The following is a 20,430-nucleotide window of genomic DNA, read 5'->3' as shown; positions in this document are numbered from 1 at the left end:
ACCCACTGAGCAAACAAGTGCTACCCACTGAGCAAACAAGTGCCACCCACTGAGCAAACAAGTGCTACCCACTGAGCACACAACCATTGGAGAGTACCACCCACTGAGCAAACAAGTGCTACCCACTGAGCAAACAAGTGCTACCCACTGAGCAAACAAGTGCCACCCACTGAGCAAACAAGTGCTACCCACTGAGTAAACAGCCATTTAAGAGTGCTACCCACTGAGCAAACAGCCATTTAAAAGTGCTACCCACTGAGTAAACAACCATTTACGAGTGCTACCCACTGAGCAAACAGCCATTTAAGAGTGCTACCCACTAGCATACAAGTGCTACCCACTACAACAGCTTAGGTTAAACTGGGTCAGAAATATTTGTAGTTGCAGGGGTCGAATCACAGCTCTTGGCCCCGCTTCTTAACCTGTCAGATTCACACTCTACTACCCTCGTGGGCCCTGTCATACCCATTCTTAAAACTTTGTATAGAGCCTGCCTTCACTGAGGGGTGGTCATGAGTACTCACGTCATGGCCGTTGTAGGCGTTGATATGTGCTGGGGTGGGCGTGTGGGCGGCACCATTGTAGGCTGGGTGGGGTGTGGTAGGGGCGGAGGTGGTGGGCGTGATGCTGCTCTGAAGGTCCGCCAGCAACGCGTCTGAAACATGTATATGACATCAAGTTACCCTCATTAGTATTATTATTAATTATTATTAATTTTATTAATTATTTTCATCAATAATTATTATATTCATTATTATTAATCATTATTTTCATTATTATCATTATAAAGTAATAATAATAATGACAATAATAATAGTGATAGCAATAGTAGTAGTAGTAGTACCACTTCATTGGGAAGCGGTAATCCCGTAGGGGACATACAGTTCCTGGAGAACAGGAGATAATCAAGTTCGATCCACTGGAAGGAGGGATACCTCAAATTCCTTGACTCAAGAACTTTCCAGCAACATCAAATTCTCCCCCCCCCCCTCAAGAAGAGACTATGATACCAGGTACATAGCCTAAACAACACATGATAAACCACGATATATATATATATATATATATATATATATATATATATATATATATACACACACACACACAGTGAACTCTCTCTGTCAACACTCTAAAGGCCCAGGAGATTCCATCTCATTCCTTGGATCAAGTTTGATCACCTTCCAATCCCTAGGTGACGTATGACTCCTAGGGATTTACCGCTTTCCTATAAACATAACAGCATAATAAACTAGCCACTACCGTCCACTGGATTAATAAGAGGTAAATAAACTAGCCACTTCAGCGGCAAAATCTAAATCTAAAACCGCATCAAAATAAAAAAAATACAAAGTGAAAAATCTATTAACAGAAGTTAACAGGAGTTTGAGAGTGTGAGAGAGGCTAGGTGAGGCAGAGGCTAGGTGAGGCAGAGGCTAGGTGAGGCAGAGGCTAGGTGAGGCAGAGGCTAGGTGAGCCAGAGGCTAGGTGAGCCAGAGGCAAGGTGAGGCAGAGGCAAGGTGAGGCAGAGGCAAGGTGAGGCAGAAGCAAGGTGAGGCAGAGGCAAGGTGAGGCAGAGGCAAGGTGAGGCAGAGGCTAGGTGAGGCAGAGGCTAGGTGAGGCAGAGGCAAGGTGAGGCAGAGGCAAGGTGAGGCAGAGGCAAGGTGAGGCAGAGGCAAGGTGAGGCAGAGGCAAGGTGAGGCAGAGGAAAGGTGAGGCAGAGGCTAGGTGAGGCAGAGGCAAGGTGAGGCAGAGGCTAGGTGAGGCAGAGGCTAGGTGAGGCAGAGGCTAGGTGAGGCAGAGGCTAGGTGAGGCAGAGGCTAGGTGAGGCAGAGGCAAGGTGAGGCAGAGGCTAGGTGAGGCAGAGGCTAGGTGAGGCAGAGGCTAGGTGAGGCAGAGGCTAGGTGAGGCAGAGGCTAGGTGAGGCAGAGGCAAGGTGAGGCAGAGGCTAGGTGAGGCAGAGGCTAGGTGAGGCAGAGGCTAGGTGAGGCAGAGGCAAGGTGAGGCAGAGGCAAGGTGAGGCAGAGGCAAGGTGAGGCAGAGGCAAGGTGAGGCAGAGGCAAGGTGAGGCAGAGGCAAGGTGAGGCAGAGGCTAGGTGAGGCAGAGGCAAGGTGAGGCAGAGGCAAGGTGAGGCAGAGGCAAGGTGAGGCAGAGGCTAGGTGAGGCAGAGACAAGGTGAGGCAGAGGCAAGGTGAGGCAGAGGCAATGTGAGGCAGAGGCAAGGTGAGGCAGAGGCACGGTGAGGCAGAGGCAAGGTGAGGCAGAGGCAAGGTGAGGCAGAGGCAAGGTGAGGCAGAGGCAAGGTGAGGCAGAGGCAAGGTGAGGCAGAGGCTAGGTGAGGCAGAGGCAAGGTGAGGCAGAGGCAAGGTGAGGCAGAGGCTAGGTGAGGCAGAGGCTAGGTGAGGCAGAGGCTAGGTGAGGCAGAGACAAGGTGAGGCAGAGGCAAGGTGAGGCAGAGGCAATGTGAGGCAGAGGCAAGGTGAGGCAGAGGCAAGGTGAGGCAGAGGCAAGGTGAGGCAGAGGCAAGGTGAGGCAGAGGCAAGGTGAGGCAGAGGCAAGGTGAGGCAGAGGCAAGGTGAGGCAGAGGCTAGGTGAGGCAGAGGCAAGGTGAGGCAGAGGCAAGGTGAGGCAGAGGCAAGGTGAGGCAGAGGCTAGGTGAGGCAGAGACAAGGTGAGGCAGAGGCAAGGTGAGGCAGAGGCAATGTGAGGCAGAGGCTAGGTGAGGCAGAGGCTAGGTGAGGCAGAGGCAAGGTGAGGCAGAGGCAATGTGAGGCAGAGGCAAGGTGAGGCAGAGGCTAGGTGAGGCAGAGACAAGGTGAGGCAGAGGCTAGGTGAGGCAGAGGCTAGGTGAAGCAGAGGCTAGGTGAGGCAGAGGCTAGGTGAGGCAGAGGCAAGGTGAGGCAGAGGCAAGGTGAGGCAGAGGCAAGGTGAGGCAGAGGCAAGGTGAGGCAGAGGCAAGGTGAGGCAGAGGCAAGGTGAGGCAGAGGCAAGGTGAGGCAGAGACAAGGTGAGGCAGAGGCAAGGTGAGGCAGAGGCTAGGTGAGGCAGCGACAAGGTGAGGCAGAGGCAAGGTGAGGCAGAGGCTAGGTGAGGCAGCGACAAGGTGAGGCAGAGGCTAGGTGAGGCAGCGACAAGGTGAGGCAGAAGTATGAAGCAGTATGCACCACGATGTCTCTCTTACACAACAGTTTTTATATTATGCTTTCACAGCCACACTCAAACCCTCTTTACACAATCTCTCTCTCTCCATTATATATATATATATATATATATATATATATATATATATATATATATATATATATATATATATAGATATATATGTATATGTATATATATATGTCGTGCCGAATAGACAGAACTTGCGATCTTGGCTTAAATAGCAACGTTCATCTTGCCATATAGGACAAGTTAAAATTTGTGTATGCAATAATTTCGCCAAAATCATTCTGAACCTGACGAAAAAAATATATTTCACTGTGTTTGTTTATTATTAAATTATTGTAAACTTATCTAAAATATATTTAGTTGGGTTAGGCTAAAATAAATTACACTTGTTATAATAAGGTTAGGTAACTTTTCTAAGATTCTTTTGGTGCAAAATTAAAAATTTTTACATCAACATTAATGAAAAAAATATATCTTTAAACGTATAAGAGAAAATTTTAGAAAGGACTTAATTTTAAATGAGTTCTTGCTAATTGACCAGTTTTACATATTCGGCACGACACACACACACATATATATATATATATATATATATCTATATATATATATATATATATATATATATATCTATATCTATATATATATATATATATATATATATAAAATGAAAGGGGGTAAGGCAGCCGGGATTGATGGGATAAAGATAGAAATGTAAAAAGCAGGTGGGGATATAGTTTTGGAGTGGTTGGTGCAATTATTTAATAAATGTATGGAAGAGGGTAAGGTACCTAGGGATTGGCAGAGAGCATGCATAGTTCCTTTGTATAAAGGCAAAGGGGATAAAAGAGAGTGCAAAAATTATAGGGGGATAAGTCTGTTGAGTATACCTGGTAAAGTGCATGGTAGAGTTATTATTGAAAGAATTAAGAGTAAGACGGAGAATAGGATAGCAGATGAACAAGGAGGCTTTAGGAAAGGTAGGGGGTGTGTGGACCAGGTGTTTACAGTGAAACATATAAGTGAACAGTATTTAGATCAGGCTAAAGAGGTCTTTGTGGCATTTATGGATTTGGAAAAGGCGTATGACAGGGTGGATAGGGGGGCAATGTGGCAGATGTTGCAGGTGTATGGTGTAGGAGGTAGGTTACTGAAAGCAGTGAAGAGTTTTTACGAGGATAGTGAGGCTCAAGTTAGAGTATGTAGGAAAGAGGGAAATTATTTCCCAGTAAAAGTAGGCCTTAGACAAGGATGTGTGATGTCACCGTGGTTGTTTAATATATTTATAGATGGGGTTGTAAGAGAAGTGAATGCGAGGGTCTTGGCAAGAGGCGTGGAGTTAAAAGATAAAGAATCACACACAAAGTGGGAGTTGTCACAGTTGCTCTTTGCTGATGACACTGTGCTCTTGGGAGATTCTGAAGAGAAGTTGCAGAGATTGGTGGATGAATTTGGTAGGGTGTGCAAAAGAAGAAAATTAAAGGTGAATACAGGAAAGAGTAAGGTTATGAGGATAACAAAAAGATTAGGTGATGAAAGATTGGATATCAGATTGGAGGGAGAGAGTATGGAGGAGGTGAATGTATTCAGATATTTGGGAGTGGACATGTCAGCGGATGGGTCTATGAAAGATGAAGTGAATCATAGAATTGATGAGGGGAAAAGGGTGAGTGGTGCACTTAGGAGTCTGTGGAGACAAAGAACTTTGTCCTTGGAGGCAAAGAGGGGAATGTATGAGAGTATAGTTTTACCAATGCTCTTATATGGGTGTGAAGCATGGGTGATGAATGTTGCAGCGAGGAGAAGGCTGGAGGCAGTGGAGATGTCATGTCTGAGGGCAATGTGTGGTGTGAATATAATGCAGAGAATTCGTAGTTTGGAAGTTAGGAGGAGGTGCGGGATTACCAAAACTGTTGTCCAGAGGGCGGAGGAAGGGTTGTTGAGGTGGTTCGGACATGTAGAGAGAATGGAGCGAAACAGAATGACTTCAAGAGTGTATCAGGCTGTAGTGGAAGGAAGGCGGGGTAGGGGTCGGCCTAGGAAAGGTTGGAGGGAGGGGGTAAAGGAGGTTTTGTGTGCGAGGGGCTTGGACTTCCAGCAGGCATGCGTGAGCGTGTTTGATAGGAGTGAATGGAGACAAATAGTTTTTAATACTTGACGTGCTGTTGGAGTGTGAGCAAAGTAACATTTATGAAGGGGTTCAGGGAAACCGGCAGGCCGGACTTGAGTCCTGGAGATGGGAAATGCAGTGCCTGCACTCTGAAGGAGGGGTGTAAATGTTGGTTTAAAAACTGTAGTGTAAAGCACCCTTCTGGCAAGACAGTGATGGAGTGAATGATGGTGAAAGTTTTTCTTTTTCGGGCCACCCTGCCTTGGTGGGAATCGGCCAGTGTGATAATATATATATATAATAAAAATATATATATATATATATATATATATATATATATATATATATATATATATATATATATATATATGGGGAAATTCGGAGCGTGTTTGTGATACATTAATCACACTGACTTTTGATAATCAGGGTGTGTCTCACCTATGGTATCCTGGACGCCGCTGAAGGACAGGTTAGAATCCCTGCTCTCCTGGCGCTGCGCCATCCTACACTGCTCTACACAAACAAGTTGAGGGTGTTCCTTGGTCAAGGTGAAGGTACTCTAGTTTCTGTCTGGTTAGTTCATGTGGTTGTGTGTGGCTGCTTGTGTTACCTGCAGCCTGGGAACGCTGGAGGTGAGGTGGGTCTTCCCAGTCTCTGGGACTGTCAAGGTAAGAAGGATGGGAAACTGTGAAGAACTTGCAATTCTCAAAGTCGGAAGGAGAGAAATCTGTATTCCTGCCCCCAGGAGGAAGGTATAGACGCTTGACAGTGGATGAAAGAACGACGTAAGGTTCTGACCACACCAGCCACGCCCCAGTAGTAAAACCAGGGACAGCAGCTATGATTCGATCTCTGTTAAATACAACTTTTATGAGCTCAAGGTGGAACACGACTTCCACTACACCAAGTACGGTCTGCTTGTCTGAATGCTGAGATCGATCCACTTCGCTAGTTACGAACCCACACTAGTTTAATATAACACCGAGGTCACTGTAACCAAGACAAGGAGACGTCTTAGGAAGTGCTTCAAGACGCAGGTGAAGACGATGACAGAGCAGCGACAAGCACTCACCACCATCACAATAGCACTATATCAGGACGCGGCTTCCGCTGCTCTACTTATCACCAAAGGCGATAACACGACGCGAGAGTTGCCACAACGGACCATAAATCTCTCTCTCTTAACTCTTAGTGTACCAACCCATCACTGTATTTAAAAGTATCACAAATAATACCAACATAATTGCTGGACCTTCCATCACACTGTACTCTGTCTGGCTCGAACTTTTATCAACTTGGGCACAGATATGCTGCGAGGAATTATGTATTTTACGAAGTGTACACAAATTGTTAACCCAACTTCCCAACATAAATATGTAGCTATAGAAAAACTATTTCTGACTACATTTGTAGATCAATGTGTACGAAGGAGTTTATCTCACAAAACTCGAATGATTCTAGCAGTCTACAGTAACGGCTTCTTGGTTTTCCCATTGACGGCCAGAGGAAATCTTTACCAATCTTATCCCTTTATGACCACGTAAGTGATTATTATATCTACTCTTTTTTTTCCAGTATCTCTTTCCCTCTTTCCAATATTTCCTTAGACGCCACATTCTTCACTGACTTACTGTTGCTTTCACCTATTTCATTGCAATATATTTCACCAATCACTTGTCATTTCAGATAAATGGTAATTAGTTTCTATCCCTTCTGGTAAATCATTAATTCAAAGCACATCATCATCAGGGTAAGATCATCAACGGACATATGAGGACATCTTCCCAGGAAACTATGTCCCAGGAGACTATGTCCCCAAAGACTGTGTTCCAGGAGACTGTCCCAGGAGACTGTGTTCCAGAAGATTGTGTTCCATGAGACTGTATTCCAAGAGACTGTGTTCCAGGAGATTGTGTTCCAGAAGACTGTGTTCCAGGAGACTGTGTTACAGAAGACTATTTCAGGAGACTGTGTCCCAAGAGACTGAGTCCCAAGAGACTGTGTTCCAGGATACTATGTGGTAATATCCCAAGAGACTATGCGGAATTCCTTATTTATAAAGGAGTACAAAATACCACCACAACAAACACTCAGCATCCTTTAGGAGAAAGAAATCCCAGATGAAATCCCAAAAGCCTTAAAGAAGGCAGTAGAGCGCCAGCTAAAAATTACAGACCAGTATCCCAAATTTTATGGAACAGCACAACCTGAATAATCCAGACCAGGAGGGATATCATGCTTGTCACAGCTACTAAAATCACCAAAACAAAATTACGTAGGCCGTGGAAGAAAACCACAACGGATTTCGCAAAAGCGATCATGGGCTGATTGAACATAAAGTGAGGAGGACAGATACAAGAGGGAGTTATGTAGTATCATGTCCTGTGTCACATACGACTTAGTTAATTAAGAAAAGGAAGCCGAAGAAGACTACTGTCTACATCCATACCATACCTTGTGGAGGCTGTGACAAAAGAAGTGTCGATAAAACCTCCAGAAACCTGGATACCAGAGTCAGGCAACATACTAACGATACATCAGACACATGTGTTGCACGTGTGTCTAATTTATCAACATGTAGGTTCTCTGAACCATTTATCAACACACTAATGCATGCCAAAGCGACGATAACAGAAAATCACACAAACACTGAGAACCATCTTGTGAACTTCCAAGAGGCAAGACTGGTCATCAAAGACAGTGACCCTCGCAGCAGATTATGTTTGCAATCCGCGGTTTATAAAAGCCACATCTAATAACACTAATCAAAACTCAGGATCATTCGCAATCTTCGAAGTTTTAGCGAGGCTTATTCTCCCAACACGTGATACTGCCCTCACCTAACACCCCTCACTGGTCGGGCTAGTCGCATCTCAACACTAGACCTCATTATCTTGTCTCATGACCTCCCTCCAACCTTCATAAACACTCATAACTTAATCTGCATGTCAACTGATCCTGTCTTTGGTGGGCGAAACGTCTTGCCTATCAAATGCCATAACTCTGAGTGTGTCTAATTTGCACGAGAGATTAATGAGGCTCACGAAGACAAAACACTTACTCATGCTAAAGAGGGGTGTGAGGGGAATGGGAGGGGGAAGGGGTGAGTTAGGGGAGGGTGAGAGGGCGATCAGCTGGGTAGAGGAGCACTAACACATCCTTCACAGGAAGGTAAACACTACTCACCATCCACCCCCACGGGCAGCACTCCACAAGGGAGTCATATAACGCCTGGGGCGAATGGGAGAAGTCAGGTTTGATCTGAGGAAAGTGTAGCTCTAATCCCTAGGATCAAGAGCCCTTCAGTGGCATCGAGGAACTCCTTTCAAGAGAATTCTCAAGTCAGGGTAAATAAGCAACCAGGCACTGTGGCTTAGTTCTGCTGGGTTCTTGTGTTCCTCTAACCCAGGATGCCATCCACAACAGGTGGATGGCATCCTGGGTTAGAGGAACACCCTAGTACCTAATTATTACTGCTAGGTGAACATAGGTACCAGGTGTAACACCTAGATTACCTATTTAGTGCACTCTCTTACTGTTTAATTTGCAATGCTTTGTCTTGTAACCTGTATCTTGTCTTCACCCTGCGTCTCGTCTTCACTCACCCTGCGTCTTGTCTTCACTCACCCTGCGTCTTGTCTTCACTCACCCTGCGTCTTGTCTTCACCCTGCGTCTCGTCTTCACTCACCCTGCGTCTTGTCTTCACCCTGCGTCTTGTCTTCACCCTGCGTCTTGTCTTCACTCACCACTGCGTCTCGTGTCTTCACTCACCCTGCGTCTCGTCTTCACTCACCCTGCACTCACCCTGCGTCTCGTCTTGTCACTCACCCTGCGTCTTGTCTTCACTCACCCTGCGTCTTGCTTTCACTCACCCTGCGTCTTGTCTTCACTCACCCTGCGTCTCGTCTTCACTCACCCTGCGTCTTGTCTTCACTCACCCTGCGTCTTGTCTTCACTCACCCTGCGTCTTCACCCTGCGTCTCGTCTTCACTCACCCTGCGTCTTGTCTTCACTCACCCTGCGTCTTGCTTTCACTCACCCTCCGTCTCGTCTTCACTCACCCTGCGTCTTGTCTTGTCACTCACCCTGCGTCTTCACTCACCCTGCTTGTCACTCACCCTGCGTCTTGCTTTCACTCACCCTGCGTCTTGTCTTCACCCTGCGTCTTGTCTTCACCCTGCGCCTCGTCTTCACTCACCCTGCGTCTTGTCTTCACTCACCCTGCGTCTTGTCTTCACTCACCCTGGGTCTTGTCTTCACTCACCCTGGGTCTTGTCTTCACTCACCCTGCGTCTTGTCTTCACTCACCCTGGGTCTTGTCTTCACCCTGCGTCTCGTCTTCACTCACCCTGCGTCTCGTCTTCACTCACCCTGCGTCTTGTCTTCACCCTGCGTCTCGTCTTCACTCACCCTGCGTCTCGTCTTCACTCACCCTGCGTCTCGTCTTCACTCACCCTGCGTCTCGTCTTCACTCACCCTGCGTCTTGTCTTCACCCTGCGTCTCGTCTTCACTCACCCTGCGTCTCGTCTTCACTCACCCTGCGTCTTGTCTTCACTCACCCTGCGTCTCGTCTTCACTCACCCTGCGTCTCGTCTTCACTCACCCTGCGTCTCGTCTTCACTCACCCTGCGGCTCGTCTTCACTCACCCTGCGTCTCGTCTTCACTCACCCTGCGTCTCGTCTTCACTCACCCTGCGTCTTGTCTTCACTCACCCTGCGTCTCGTCTTCACTCACCCTGCGTCTTGCTTTCACTCACCCTGCGTCTCGTCTTCACTCACCCTGCGTCTTGTCTTCACTCACCCTGCGTCTTGCTTTCACTCACCTTGTGTCTTGTCTTCACTCACCCTGCGTCTCGTCTTCACTCACCCTGCGTCTTGTCTTCACTCACCCTGCGTCTTGTCTTCACCCTGCGTCTTGTCTTCACTCACCCTGCGTATGGTCTTCACTCACCCTGCGTCTTGTCTTCACTCACCCTGCGTCTTGTCTTCACTCACCCTGCGTCTTGTCTTCACTCACCCTGCGTCTCGTCTTCACTCACCCTGCGTCTTGTCTTCACTCACCCTGCGTCTTGTCTTCACTCACCCTGCGTCTTGTCTTCACTCACCCTGCGTCTTGTCTTCACCCTGCGTCTTGTCTTCACTCACCCTGCGTCTTGCTTTCACTCACCCTGCGTCTCGTCTTCACTCACCCTGCGTCTTGTCTTCACTCACCCTGCGTCTTGCTTTCACTCACCTTGTGTCTTGTCTTCACTCACCCTGCGTCTTGTCTTCACTCACCCTGCGTCTTGTCTTCACTCACCCTGCGTCTTGCTTTCACTCACCCTGCGTCTTGTCTTCACTCACCCTGCGTCTTGTCTTCACTCACCCTGCGTCTCGTCTTCACTCACCCTGCGTCTTGCTTTCACTCACCCTGCGTCTTGTCTTCACCCTGCGTCTCGTCTTCACTCACCCTGCGTCTTGTCTTCACTCACCCTGCGTCTCGTCTTCACTCACCCTGCGTCTTGTCTTCACCCTGCGTCTTGCTTTCACTCACCTTGTGTCTTGTCTTCACCCTGCGTCTTGCTTTCACTCACCCTGCGTCTTGTCTTCACCCTGCGTCTCGTCTTCACTCACCCTGCGTCTTGCTTTCACTCACCCTGCGTCTTGTCTTCACTCACCCTGCGTCTTGCTTTCACTCACCCTGCGTCTTGTCTTCACCCTGCGTCTCGTCTTCACTCACCCTGCGTCTCGTCTTCACTCACCCTGCGTCTCGTCTTCACTCACCCTGCGTCTTGCTTTCACTCACCTTGTGTCTTGTCTTCACCCTGCGTCTTGCTTTCACTCACCCTGCGTCTTGTCTTCACCCTGCGTCTCGTCTTCACTCACCCTGCGTCTTGCTTTCACTCACCCTGCGTCTTGTCTTCACTCACCCTGCGTCTTGTCTTCACTCACCCTGCGTCTTGCTTTCACTCACCTTGTGTCTTGTCTTCACCCTGCGTCTTGTCTTCACTCACCCTGCGTCTCGTCTTCACTCACCCTGCGTCTTGTCTTCACTCACCCTGCGTCTCGTCTTCACTCACCCTGCGTCTCGTCTTCACTCACCCTGCGTCTCGTCTTCACTCACCCTGCGTCTTGTCTTCACCCTGCGTCTTGTCTTCACCCTGCGTCTTGTCTTCACTCACCCTGTACATCGTCCTCGCTCCACTGATTACTATCCATGGAATGCAGAGTACATAACCAAATAACGTAGATGCTAAGCAGCCCACTGCTCTAGAACGGCGAGACCAGGAGCTAGAGCCCAAAAACTAGAAGTAGAGCTAGGTAAAGAGAGAGACAGAGAGAGGAGGGGGAAACCCTTCGTCTTGTTCAGAGAACTTGTTGTGGAGCAACAATGTGGGAGGTGATAGCGTCACTTTCTAACACCAGAACACTCACTTAACACACTCTCTCTCTCTCTCTCTCTCTCTCTCTCTCTCTCTCTCTCTCTCTCTCTCTCTCTCTCTCTCTCTCTCTCTCTCTCTCTCTCTCTCTCTCTCTCTCTCACACACACACACACACACACACACACATACTATTTCTACAGTCACAGTTGTCAGGAAGTGGAACAATCTGAAGTGATGTAGTGGAGGCAGGGTCCATACATAGCTTTAAGAAGAAGTACGATAAAGTGGGAGTGGCGGGCCTGATCCATGACCAGGCCTCCTGGTGGATCAGGGCTTGATCAACGATGCTGTTACTGCCGGCCGCACGTAGTCCAACATACGAGCCACAGCCCGGATGATCCGGTACTGACTTTAGGTATCTGTCCAGCTCCTCTTGAAGACAACCAGGGGTCTACTGGTAATTCCCCTTATGGCTGGAGGGAGGTTGTTGAACAGTCTTGGGCCCCAGACACTTGTGTTTTCTCTTAGTGTACCAGTAGCACCCCTACTTTTCATTGGGGGTATGTTGCATCGCCTGCCAAGTCTTTTGCTCTCATAGGGAGTGATTTCTGTGTGCAGATCAGGGACCAGTCCCTCTAGGATTTTCCAAGTGTATATTATGATGTATCTCTCTCGCCTGCGCTCCAGTGAGTACAAGTCAAGTACTTCAAAGCGTTCCCAGTACTTAAGGTGTTTGATGGAACTTATACGTGCAGTAAAGGTTCTCTGTACATTCTCTAAATCTGCAATTTCACCTGCCTTGAATGGAGATGTTACTGTACAGCAGTATTCCAGCCTAGAGAGAACAAGTGATTTAAAAAGGATCATCACTGGCTTGGCATCTGTTGTCTTGAATGTTCTCATTATCCATCCTATCAATTTCCTCGCAGTTGTGATAGTGGCATTGCTATGGTCCTTGAAGTTGAGATCCTCAGACATTACCACTCTCAGGTCCTTCACATTACTTTTCCATTCTATTGTGTGATTAGAATTTGTAGCATATACTCAGTTCTAGCTATTATTTCCTCCACTTTCCTATAACCTAGTAGCGACCAGCAAAAAGGCGGGGCCAGGAGCTACGAATCGACCCCTGTAACCATAAATTGGTGAGTACAAATAGGTGATTTATGCTGGTAATATGTTGAAGTCTTGGACCACTGATGTTGAAGAGTCTTGGACCACTGATGTTGAAGAGTCTTGGACCACTCACGCTGACACGGCGGAAAAAAATAGGACCAGCAATGGAAAGTTGATTAGGCTACGTAAGGAATACATAGACCTACACAGGTATACATGGCGGTATAGCTACTACCTACAGATGCTCCCGTGATCCTCCCCAACTTACGACATAAACAAAGGTAGAATCATTCTTGTTTTCCAAAGGTATCCTTGCTCATTGAGCCAAGCCCGCAAGCTTTGGCTTAACAGAAAGCCAGCCCTTCTCTCGGTGACCAAATCATCAGATTTTCACAACAAATAAGCTTGCCATCAAAGCTTAAAGGATTCAAACCTATTTAAAGTTGTTGACGCGGCTTTATAGGGACGACGCCGACATTAATACCAGCAGCCTCTGTCAGTACCACGGTTCGACTCCCACGTCCATTTCTTTTAATATCTACAATCGTTGACAGCTGTTTATTACTTCAATTATTATTATATTATTATTATTATTATTAGTAGTAGTAGTAGTAGTAGTAGTAGCAAGCAGTAAGGCAGCCAGCAGCAGCAAGGGTTGGCTGCTGTTAGCTGCTGTTAGCTAAGCAGCAGCAAGGCTGCCAAGCTGCTGCTGTTAAGCAACAGCAGTTAGCTGCTGCTGCTGCCAGCAGCAGCAGCAAGCCGCAAGCAGCAGCAGCAGCAAGGCTGCTGCTGCAAGCAAGCAGCAGTTAGCTGCCAGCTGCTGCTGCTGCCAGCTGCCAAGTTAGTTAGCTGGCTGCTTGCTGCTAAGCAGCAGCCTGCTGCTGTTGCTGTTGCTGTTGCGGGCAGCAGCAGCAGCTGCTGTTGCTATGTTGCCAGCATGTTGCTGGGTTGTTGCTGCAGCAGCAGCAAGCTGCGTAGTAGTAGTAGTAGTAGTAGTAGTAGCAGTAGTAGTAGTAGTAGTAGCAGTAGTAGTAGCGGCGGCGGCAGTAGCATTATCATTATTTTTATTAATATCATTATTATTATTATTATTATTATTATTACTGAAAATATAATAACTAGGAAGTGGGAGGAATCAGGATCGATTCAGGGAAACGGAGTACTGATCCAATTCCTTGGATCAAAAGCCCCTCAGCGGAATCAAGAGGCCTCCGCTTAAGAACCGGATATATCGTTACAATCCCCGGGAAACGCTAAACCCTAAGGGCCACACAGATCTGGGGGAACGAAATGTGATCACGCGTGATCCTACGAATATTAGGGCAGCCTCCAGCTCCTTGGATCACAAGCCCTCTGCCAGGATCAAGGAACTGAACACAATCTATCAACCCTCAGTACATACACTGAGAGACATTTATCAGTGTATATACACTGAGAGACATCTATCAGTGTATATACATTGAGAGACATCTATCAGTGTATATACACTGAGAGACATCTATCAGTGTATATACACTGAGAGACATCTATCAGTGTACATACACTGAGAGACATCTCTCAGTGTTTAGCAAGAGACTGTCTCGTCTTCTATTCTGTAAACTGAAAATGCAGTTAGGTTCATCATCTGGCCTCCATCTCTCCAACAATAACAAACATCTCAACGTTTAGGTTATGACCGTTTGGTGTCCCGCTTGCAACTCCTGCATCTCTCTGTTGTGCAACATACACGCTGGAGCAACAGGCGCGTATCAGGAGTGATACAGCTCCATTTTGGGCGATAAAGCTCCACTGTGAGCGATAAAACTCCATTAAAGCTCCATTTTGGGAGATAAAGCTCCTGAGCGATAAAGCTGGCTTGCTTCTCATTCAAAAGCGAGCTTTATCGTTCAGGAGCGAACTATATCGTTCAGAAATGAGCTTTAAGCCTAAAAAATAATGTCCTATTAAAAAGTATTTCTAAGTAAGTGGCAAAGGGTAAATACGAATATTTAAGGTACCGTAAATACGAATATTTAAACTATATTACTACTACCGACGCATGTGTAAATACGCCAGACGAATGCTGAAATGCGTCTGACAATTGTTAAATACGCCTGACGAATGTTTAAACTACAGTAAATACTGTTTCAATACGAACTGCATGATAGACGTGAAAGTCTCGACAAGAAGCACCAGATAAAGGTGAGTTTTTAACAAAGGTTAGTCTTCCCCGACGCCTGTGTACACTCTGTGCCGCCCTCAGACGCTGACACCTGTGTACACTCTTCTGTAGTGCCGTCAGATGCTGACACCTGCGTACACTCTTCTGTAGTGCCATCAGACGCTGACACCTGCGTACACTCTTCTGTACTGCCCACAGACGCTGACACCTGTGTATACTCTTCTTTACTGCCCACAGACGCTGACACCTGTGTACAGTCTTGTGTACTGTTCCCATACACCGTTAGCACAAACTTGGTTACACTTGTAAACACAGCAACCAGTCTACCACACTGGTGGGAACACTTCATATCTCTCTACCTCTGAGAGGTTTCGAGACTTCGCCTACTTCCGCAACTAGGCCAGGCTTGTCGTGTTGCTTGCTTGATTCACCACAAACCACCGCCACACCACAACCACAACCACAACCACTACTACTACCACCACCTTGCTTTACTGGATGATACTGAGCATTCACAAGAGATCAAGGAGAAAATTATTGTAGTAGTTACTGGTCTGCGGGTGCCAGGACACACACACACACACACACGCACACACAACAGCACGTCAAGTTTTTAATACTTGACGTGCTGTTGGAGTGTGAGCAAAGTAACATTTATGAAGGGATTCAGGGAAACCGGCAGGCCGGACTTGAGTCCTGGAGATGGGAAGTACAGTGCCTGCACTCTGAAGGAGGGGTGTTAATGTTGCAGTTTAAAAACTGTAGTGTAAAGCACCCTTCTGGCAAGACAGTGATGGAGTGAATGATGGTGAAAGTTTTTCTTTTTCGGGCCACCCTGCCTTGGTGGGAATCGGCCAGTGTGATAATAAAAAATAAATAATATATATATATATATATATATATATATATATATATATATATATATATATATATATATATATATATATATATATATATATATATATATATATAGTAGATATGTATGACAGCAAAAACTTTAGTTAGCTATGACTGCTTCATCTCGTAGTTTCAACATCTCTTGCGGCCAGTGGAAACCTGATGCTGTAACAACTTTTGCCCTGTTTCTACTTCCTGCACCTGAATGACATCATATTCCTTAGGAGGAAGAGGAGGAGGAATAGGATTAACGGTTGTCAAAGGAACTGGTCGATAGATTGTGTGTGTGTGTGTGTGTGTGTGTGTGTGTGTGTGTGTGTGTGTGTGTGTGTGTGTGTGTGTGTGTACTCACCTAGTTAAGGTTGCAGGAGTCGAGTCCAAGCTCCTGGCCCCGCCTCTTCACTGGTCGCTACTAGGTCACTCTCCCTGAACCGTAAGCTTTATCATACCTCTGCTGAAAGCTATGTATGGATCCTGCCTCCACTACATCGCTTCCCAAACTATTCCACATCCTGACTACTCTGTGGCTGAAGAAATACCTCCTAACATCCCTGTGATTCATCTGTGTCTTCAACTTCCAACTGTGTCCCCTTGTTACTGTGTCCAATCTCTGGAACATCCTGTCTTTGTCCACCTTGTCAATTCCTCTCAGTATTTTGTATGTCGTTATCATGTCCCCCCTATCTCTCCTGTCCTCCAGTGTCGTCAGGTTGATTTCCCTTAACCTCTCCTCGTAGGACATACCTCTTAGCTCTGGGACTAGTCTTGTTGCAAACCTTTGCACTTTCTCTAGTTTCTTTACATGCTTGGCTAGGTGTGGGTTCCAAACTGGTGCCGCATACTCCAATACGGGCCTAACGTACACGGTGTACAGGGTCCTGAACGATTCCTTATTAAGATGTCGGAATGCTGTTCTGAGGTTTGCTAGGCGCCCATATGCTGCAGCCGTTATTTGGTTGATGTGCGCTTCAGATGTGCCTGGTGTTATACTCACCCCAAGGTCTTTTTCCTTGAGTGAGGTTTGTAGTCTCTGGCCCCCTAGACTGTATTGTCTGCGGTCTTCTTTGCCCTTCCCCAAAATTCATGACTTTGCACTTGGTGCGCTTGAACTCCAGAAGCTAATTGCTGGACCAGGTCTGCAGCCTGTCCAGATCCCTTTGTACTTCTGCCTGGTCTTCGATCGAATGAATTCTTCTATTCAACTTCACGTCATCTGCAAACAGGGACACTTCGGAGTCTATTCCTTCCGTCATGTCGTTCACAAATACCAGAAACAGCACTGGTCCTAGGACTGACCCCTGTGGGACCCCACTGGTCACAGGTGCCCACTCTGACACCTCGCCACATACCATGACTCGCTGCTGTCTTCCTGACAAGTATTCCCTGATCCATTGTAGTGCCTTCCCTGTTATCCCTGCTTGGTCCTCCAGTTTTAGAACTAATCTCTTGTGTGGAACTGTGTCAAACGCCTTCTTGCAGTCCAAGAAAATGCAATCCAAACGCCTTCTTGCAGTCCAAGAAAATGCAATTCACCCACCCCTCTCTCTCTTGTCTTACTGCTGTCACCATGTCATAGAACTCTAGTAGGTTTGTGACACAGGATTTCCCTTCCCTGAAACCATGTTGGCTGCTGTTAATGAGATCATTCCTTTTTAGATGTTCCACCACTCTTCTGATAATCTTCTCCATGACCTTGCATACTATACATGTCAGTGACACTGGTCTGTAGTTTAGTGCTTTATGTCTGTCTCCTTTTTTAAAGACTGGGACTACATTTGCTGTCTTCCATGCCTCAGGCAATCTCCCTGTTTCGATAGATGTATTGAATATTGTTGTTAGGGGTACACATAGCACCTCTGCTCCCTCTCTCAGGACCCATGGAGACATGTTATCCGGCCCCATTGCCTTTGAGGTACCTAGCTCTCTCAGAAGCCTCTTCACTTCTTCCTCGGTTGTGTGTACTGTGTCCAGCACTTGGTAGTGTACCCCACCTCTCCGTCTTTCTGGAGCTCCTTCTGTCTCCTCTGTGAACACTTCTTTGAATCTCTTGTTGAGTTCCTCACATACTTCACGGTCATTTCTTGTTGTCTCTCCTCCTTCCTTCCTTAGCCTGATTACCTGGTCCTTGACTGTTGTTTTCTCCTGATGTGGCTGTAACAGCTTCGGGTCAGATTTTTTTCGCTGCTATGTCGTTTTCATATGGCCGTTGGGCCTCCCTTCTTATCTGTGCATATTCATTTCTGGCTCTACGACTGCTCTCCTTATTCTCCTGGGTCCTTTGCCTTCTATATTTCTTCCCTTCCCTAGCACACTTGGTTTTTGCCTCCCTGCAACTTTGGGTGAACCATGGGCTCATCCTGGCTTTTTCATTATGCCTGTTACCCTTGGGTACAAACCTCTCCTCAGCCTCTTTGCACATGGTTGTTACATATTCCATCATCTCATTAACTGGCTTCCCTGCCAGTTCTCTGTCCCACTGAACCCCATTCAGGAAGTTCCTCATTCCCGTGTAGTCCCCTTTCTTGTAGTTTGGCTTCATTTACCCTGGCCTTCCTGCTTCCCCCTCCACTTGTAGCTCTGTGTATTTGAAGCTTAAAACCACATGATCACTGGCCCCAAGGGGTCTTTCACGTGTGATGTCCTCAATATCTGCACTACTCAAGGTGAATACTAGGTCCAGTCTTGCTGGTTCATCCTCTCCTCTCTCTTTCTTGTAGTGTCCCTTACGTGTTGGTACATGAAGTTTTCCAGTACCACCTCCATTATCTTAGCCCTCCATGTATCTTGGCCCCCATGTGGCTCCAAGTTCTCCCAGTCGATCTCCTTGTGGTTAAAGTCACCCATGATCAGGAGCTTTGCCCTGCATGCATGAGCTCTTCTGGCCACTGCAGCCAGTGTGTCAACCATCGCTCTATTGCTCTCATCATACTCTTGCCTTGGCCTCCTGCTGTTCTGTGGTGGGTTATACATCACTGCAATTACCACTTTGGGACCTCCAGAGTGAAGAGTTCCTGCTATGTAATCGTTTGCTTCTCTGCTGTCTCCTATCTCCAGCTCATCAAAATTCCATCGGTTTTTGATCAGCAGTGCCACTCCTCCACCCCCCCCTGTTCCCTCTTTCCTCAGGATCTGGTATCCCATTGGAAAGATGGCATCTGTCATCATACCTGTAAGCTTGGTTTCTGTGAGAGCTATGATGTCCGGTGATGCCTCTTTGACTCTTTCGTGCCACTCCTCCCACTTATTTGTTATTCCATCAGCGTTTGTGTACAATACCTTCAGTTTTCTCTCCAACACTATGGTTAGGAGGGCCTGTGAGGGTGGGAGACCTGGTAGCATACTGTGGGATTCTATAGCTGGGTGTTGGGTGGAAGTTGTGAGTATGGATTGTAGATTGTAGTATTGGGATGGTGTGATAGGTTGTGGGATTCTGAGGATGGTTCTGTGTGTGCTTGCCCTTGCTGCTGTCCTGCTCTGACTGACCTCTGCTGGTTCCGTCCTTGTCTCCTTTCCTAGCTCCTTTCGCTTTTTTGTCCTCTCCCTCAGCTGTTGTCGTTCTGTTTGTGTTCTGTCTCTGTCTAGGAACACCCTCTTGTACTCTTCTGAGTACTTCAACCGTGGTTTCTCTTGGAGGATCCTGTTCCGCACTGTTTCTGTCCTGAAAATCAGCTTGATCAGTCGTTTTCTCCCCTTCAAGTACCCCCCTATTCTCTGAAAATTTACAATCTCGTCCATGTCTTCTTCACCTATTTCTGTGATGTTCTCAATCTCCTTTCTTTCTGCCTGCCGTCTTTCAGTGTGTGTCCTTTCCTCTCTCTCCTGAAGCCCATGGATAAACACTGATTTTGCCCTTTCCTCCTCCCATGTCTCTCCCTCTGTGACTCTGGCTCCTGTCTGTACGTGGTCATTTTCTCTCTTTGTTTTTTCCAGTGGCTCTTGGTAGCATGGTTGTGCCTCTGCATTTGACCTATCACCCTCTCCATCTGCACCCAGCTGCTCTCCCCTTTCACTCCTTGGCCCTTCTTGGCAGGCTGATATGACCTTAGCATAATTCATATCTCCTTCCTTCCTGTTCGGCCTCTCAGCTTCATATGCTGTGTGTGTGTGTGTGTGTGTGTGTGTGTGTGTGTGTGTGTGTGTGTGTGTGTGTGTGTGTGTGTGTGTGTGTGTGTGTGTGTGAGGCTGTAAGACATCACACAAGCGGTGACTCATGGCTCAAGTGGTAGCACCCTCGGCTTACAACTGGGACGAGTGAAAAACGTTGGACATGCTTCCTCACACCTGCTATCCTTGTTCACTTAACAGTAAGCAGGTACCTGGGTGTTAGGCGACTCCTATGGGTCACCCTGGTAACGACCATCATAGGAGGAGGTATGTGGAAGTAAGCCAATACACCCCTGGTTGTCTTCAAGAGGGAGCTGGACAGGCACTTGAAGTCAGTCCCTGACCAGCCGGGCTATGGTTCCTACGTCGGTTTGCGTGCGGCCAGTAGTAACAGCCTGGTTGATCAGGGGCTGATCCACTGCGAGGCCTGATCATCGACCGGGCCGCGGGTGCGTTGACCCTTGAAACATCCTCCATACATACTCCAGGTAAGCCACACGGACTGGCTTTCTTGT

At 47.2% G+C, this 20,430-nt stretch overlaps 1 protein-coding gene across 11 annotated transcripts in view; it reads right to left on the bottom strand.

Annotated features, from left to right (window-relative positions):
- The window catches only part of Pax (paxillin), a 216,670-nt gene that overhangs the window by 149,396 nt on the left and 46,844 nt on the right, over window positions 1–20,430 (bottom strand). For 10 of the 11 annotated variants that reach the window (XM_053775026.2, XM_053775030.2, XM_053775022.2 and 7 more), the window contains one exon: window positions 525–655. In XM_053775026.2, the coding sequence (XP_053631001.1) occupies window positions 525–655 (131 nt within the window). Of the gene's footprint in view, window positions 1–524; window positions 656–5,711; window positions 6,342–20,430 lie in introns of those variants that run through there. The other variant, XM_053775023.2, reaches the window with a different exon arrangement.

The sequence above is a fragment of the Cherax quadricarinatus genome, chromosome 11 (assembly GCF_038502225.1).
Source record: "Cherax quadricarinatus isolate ZL_2023a chromosome 11, ASM3850222v1, whole genome shotgun sequence".
NCBI lineage: Eukaryota > Metazoa > Arthropoda > Malacostraca > Decapoda > Parastacidae > Cherax > Cherax quadricarinatus.
Note: the sequence above shows the minus strand (reverse complement) of the source record. Positions and strands in the feature narration are given on the sequence as shown.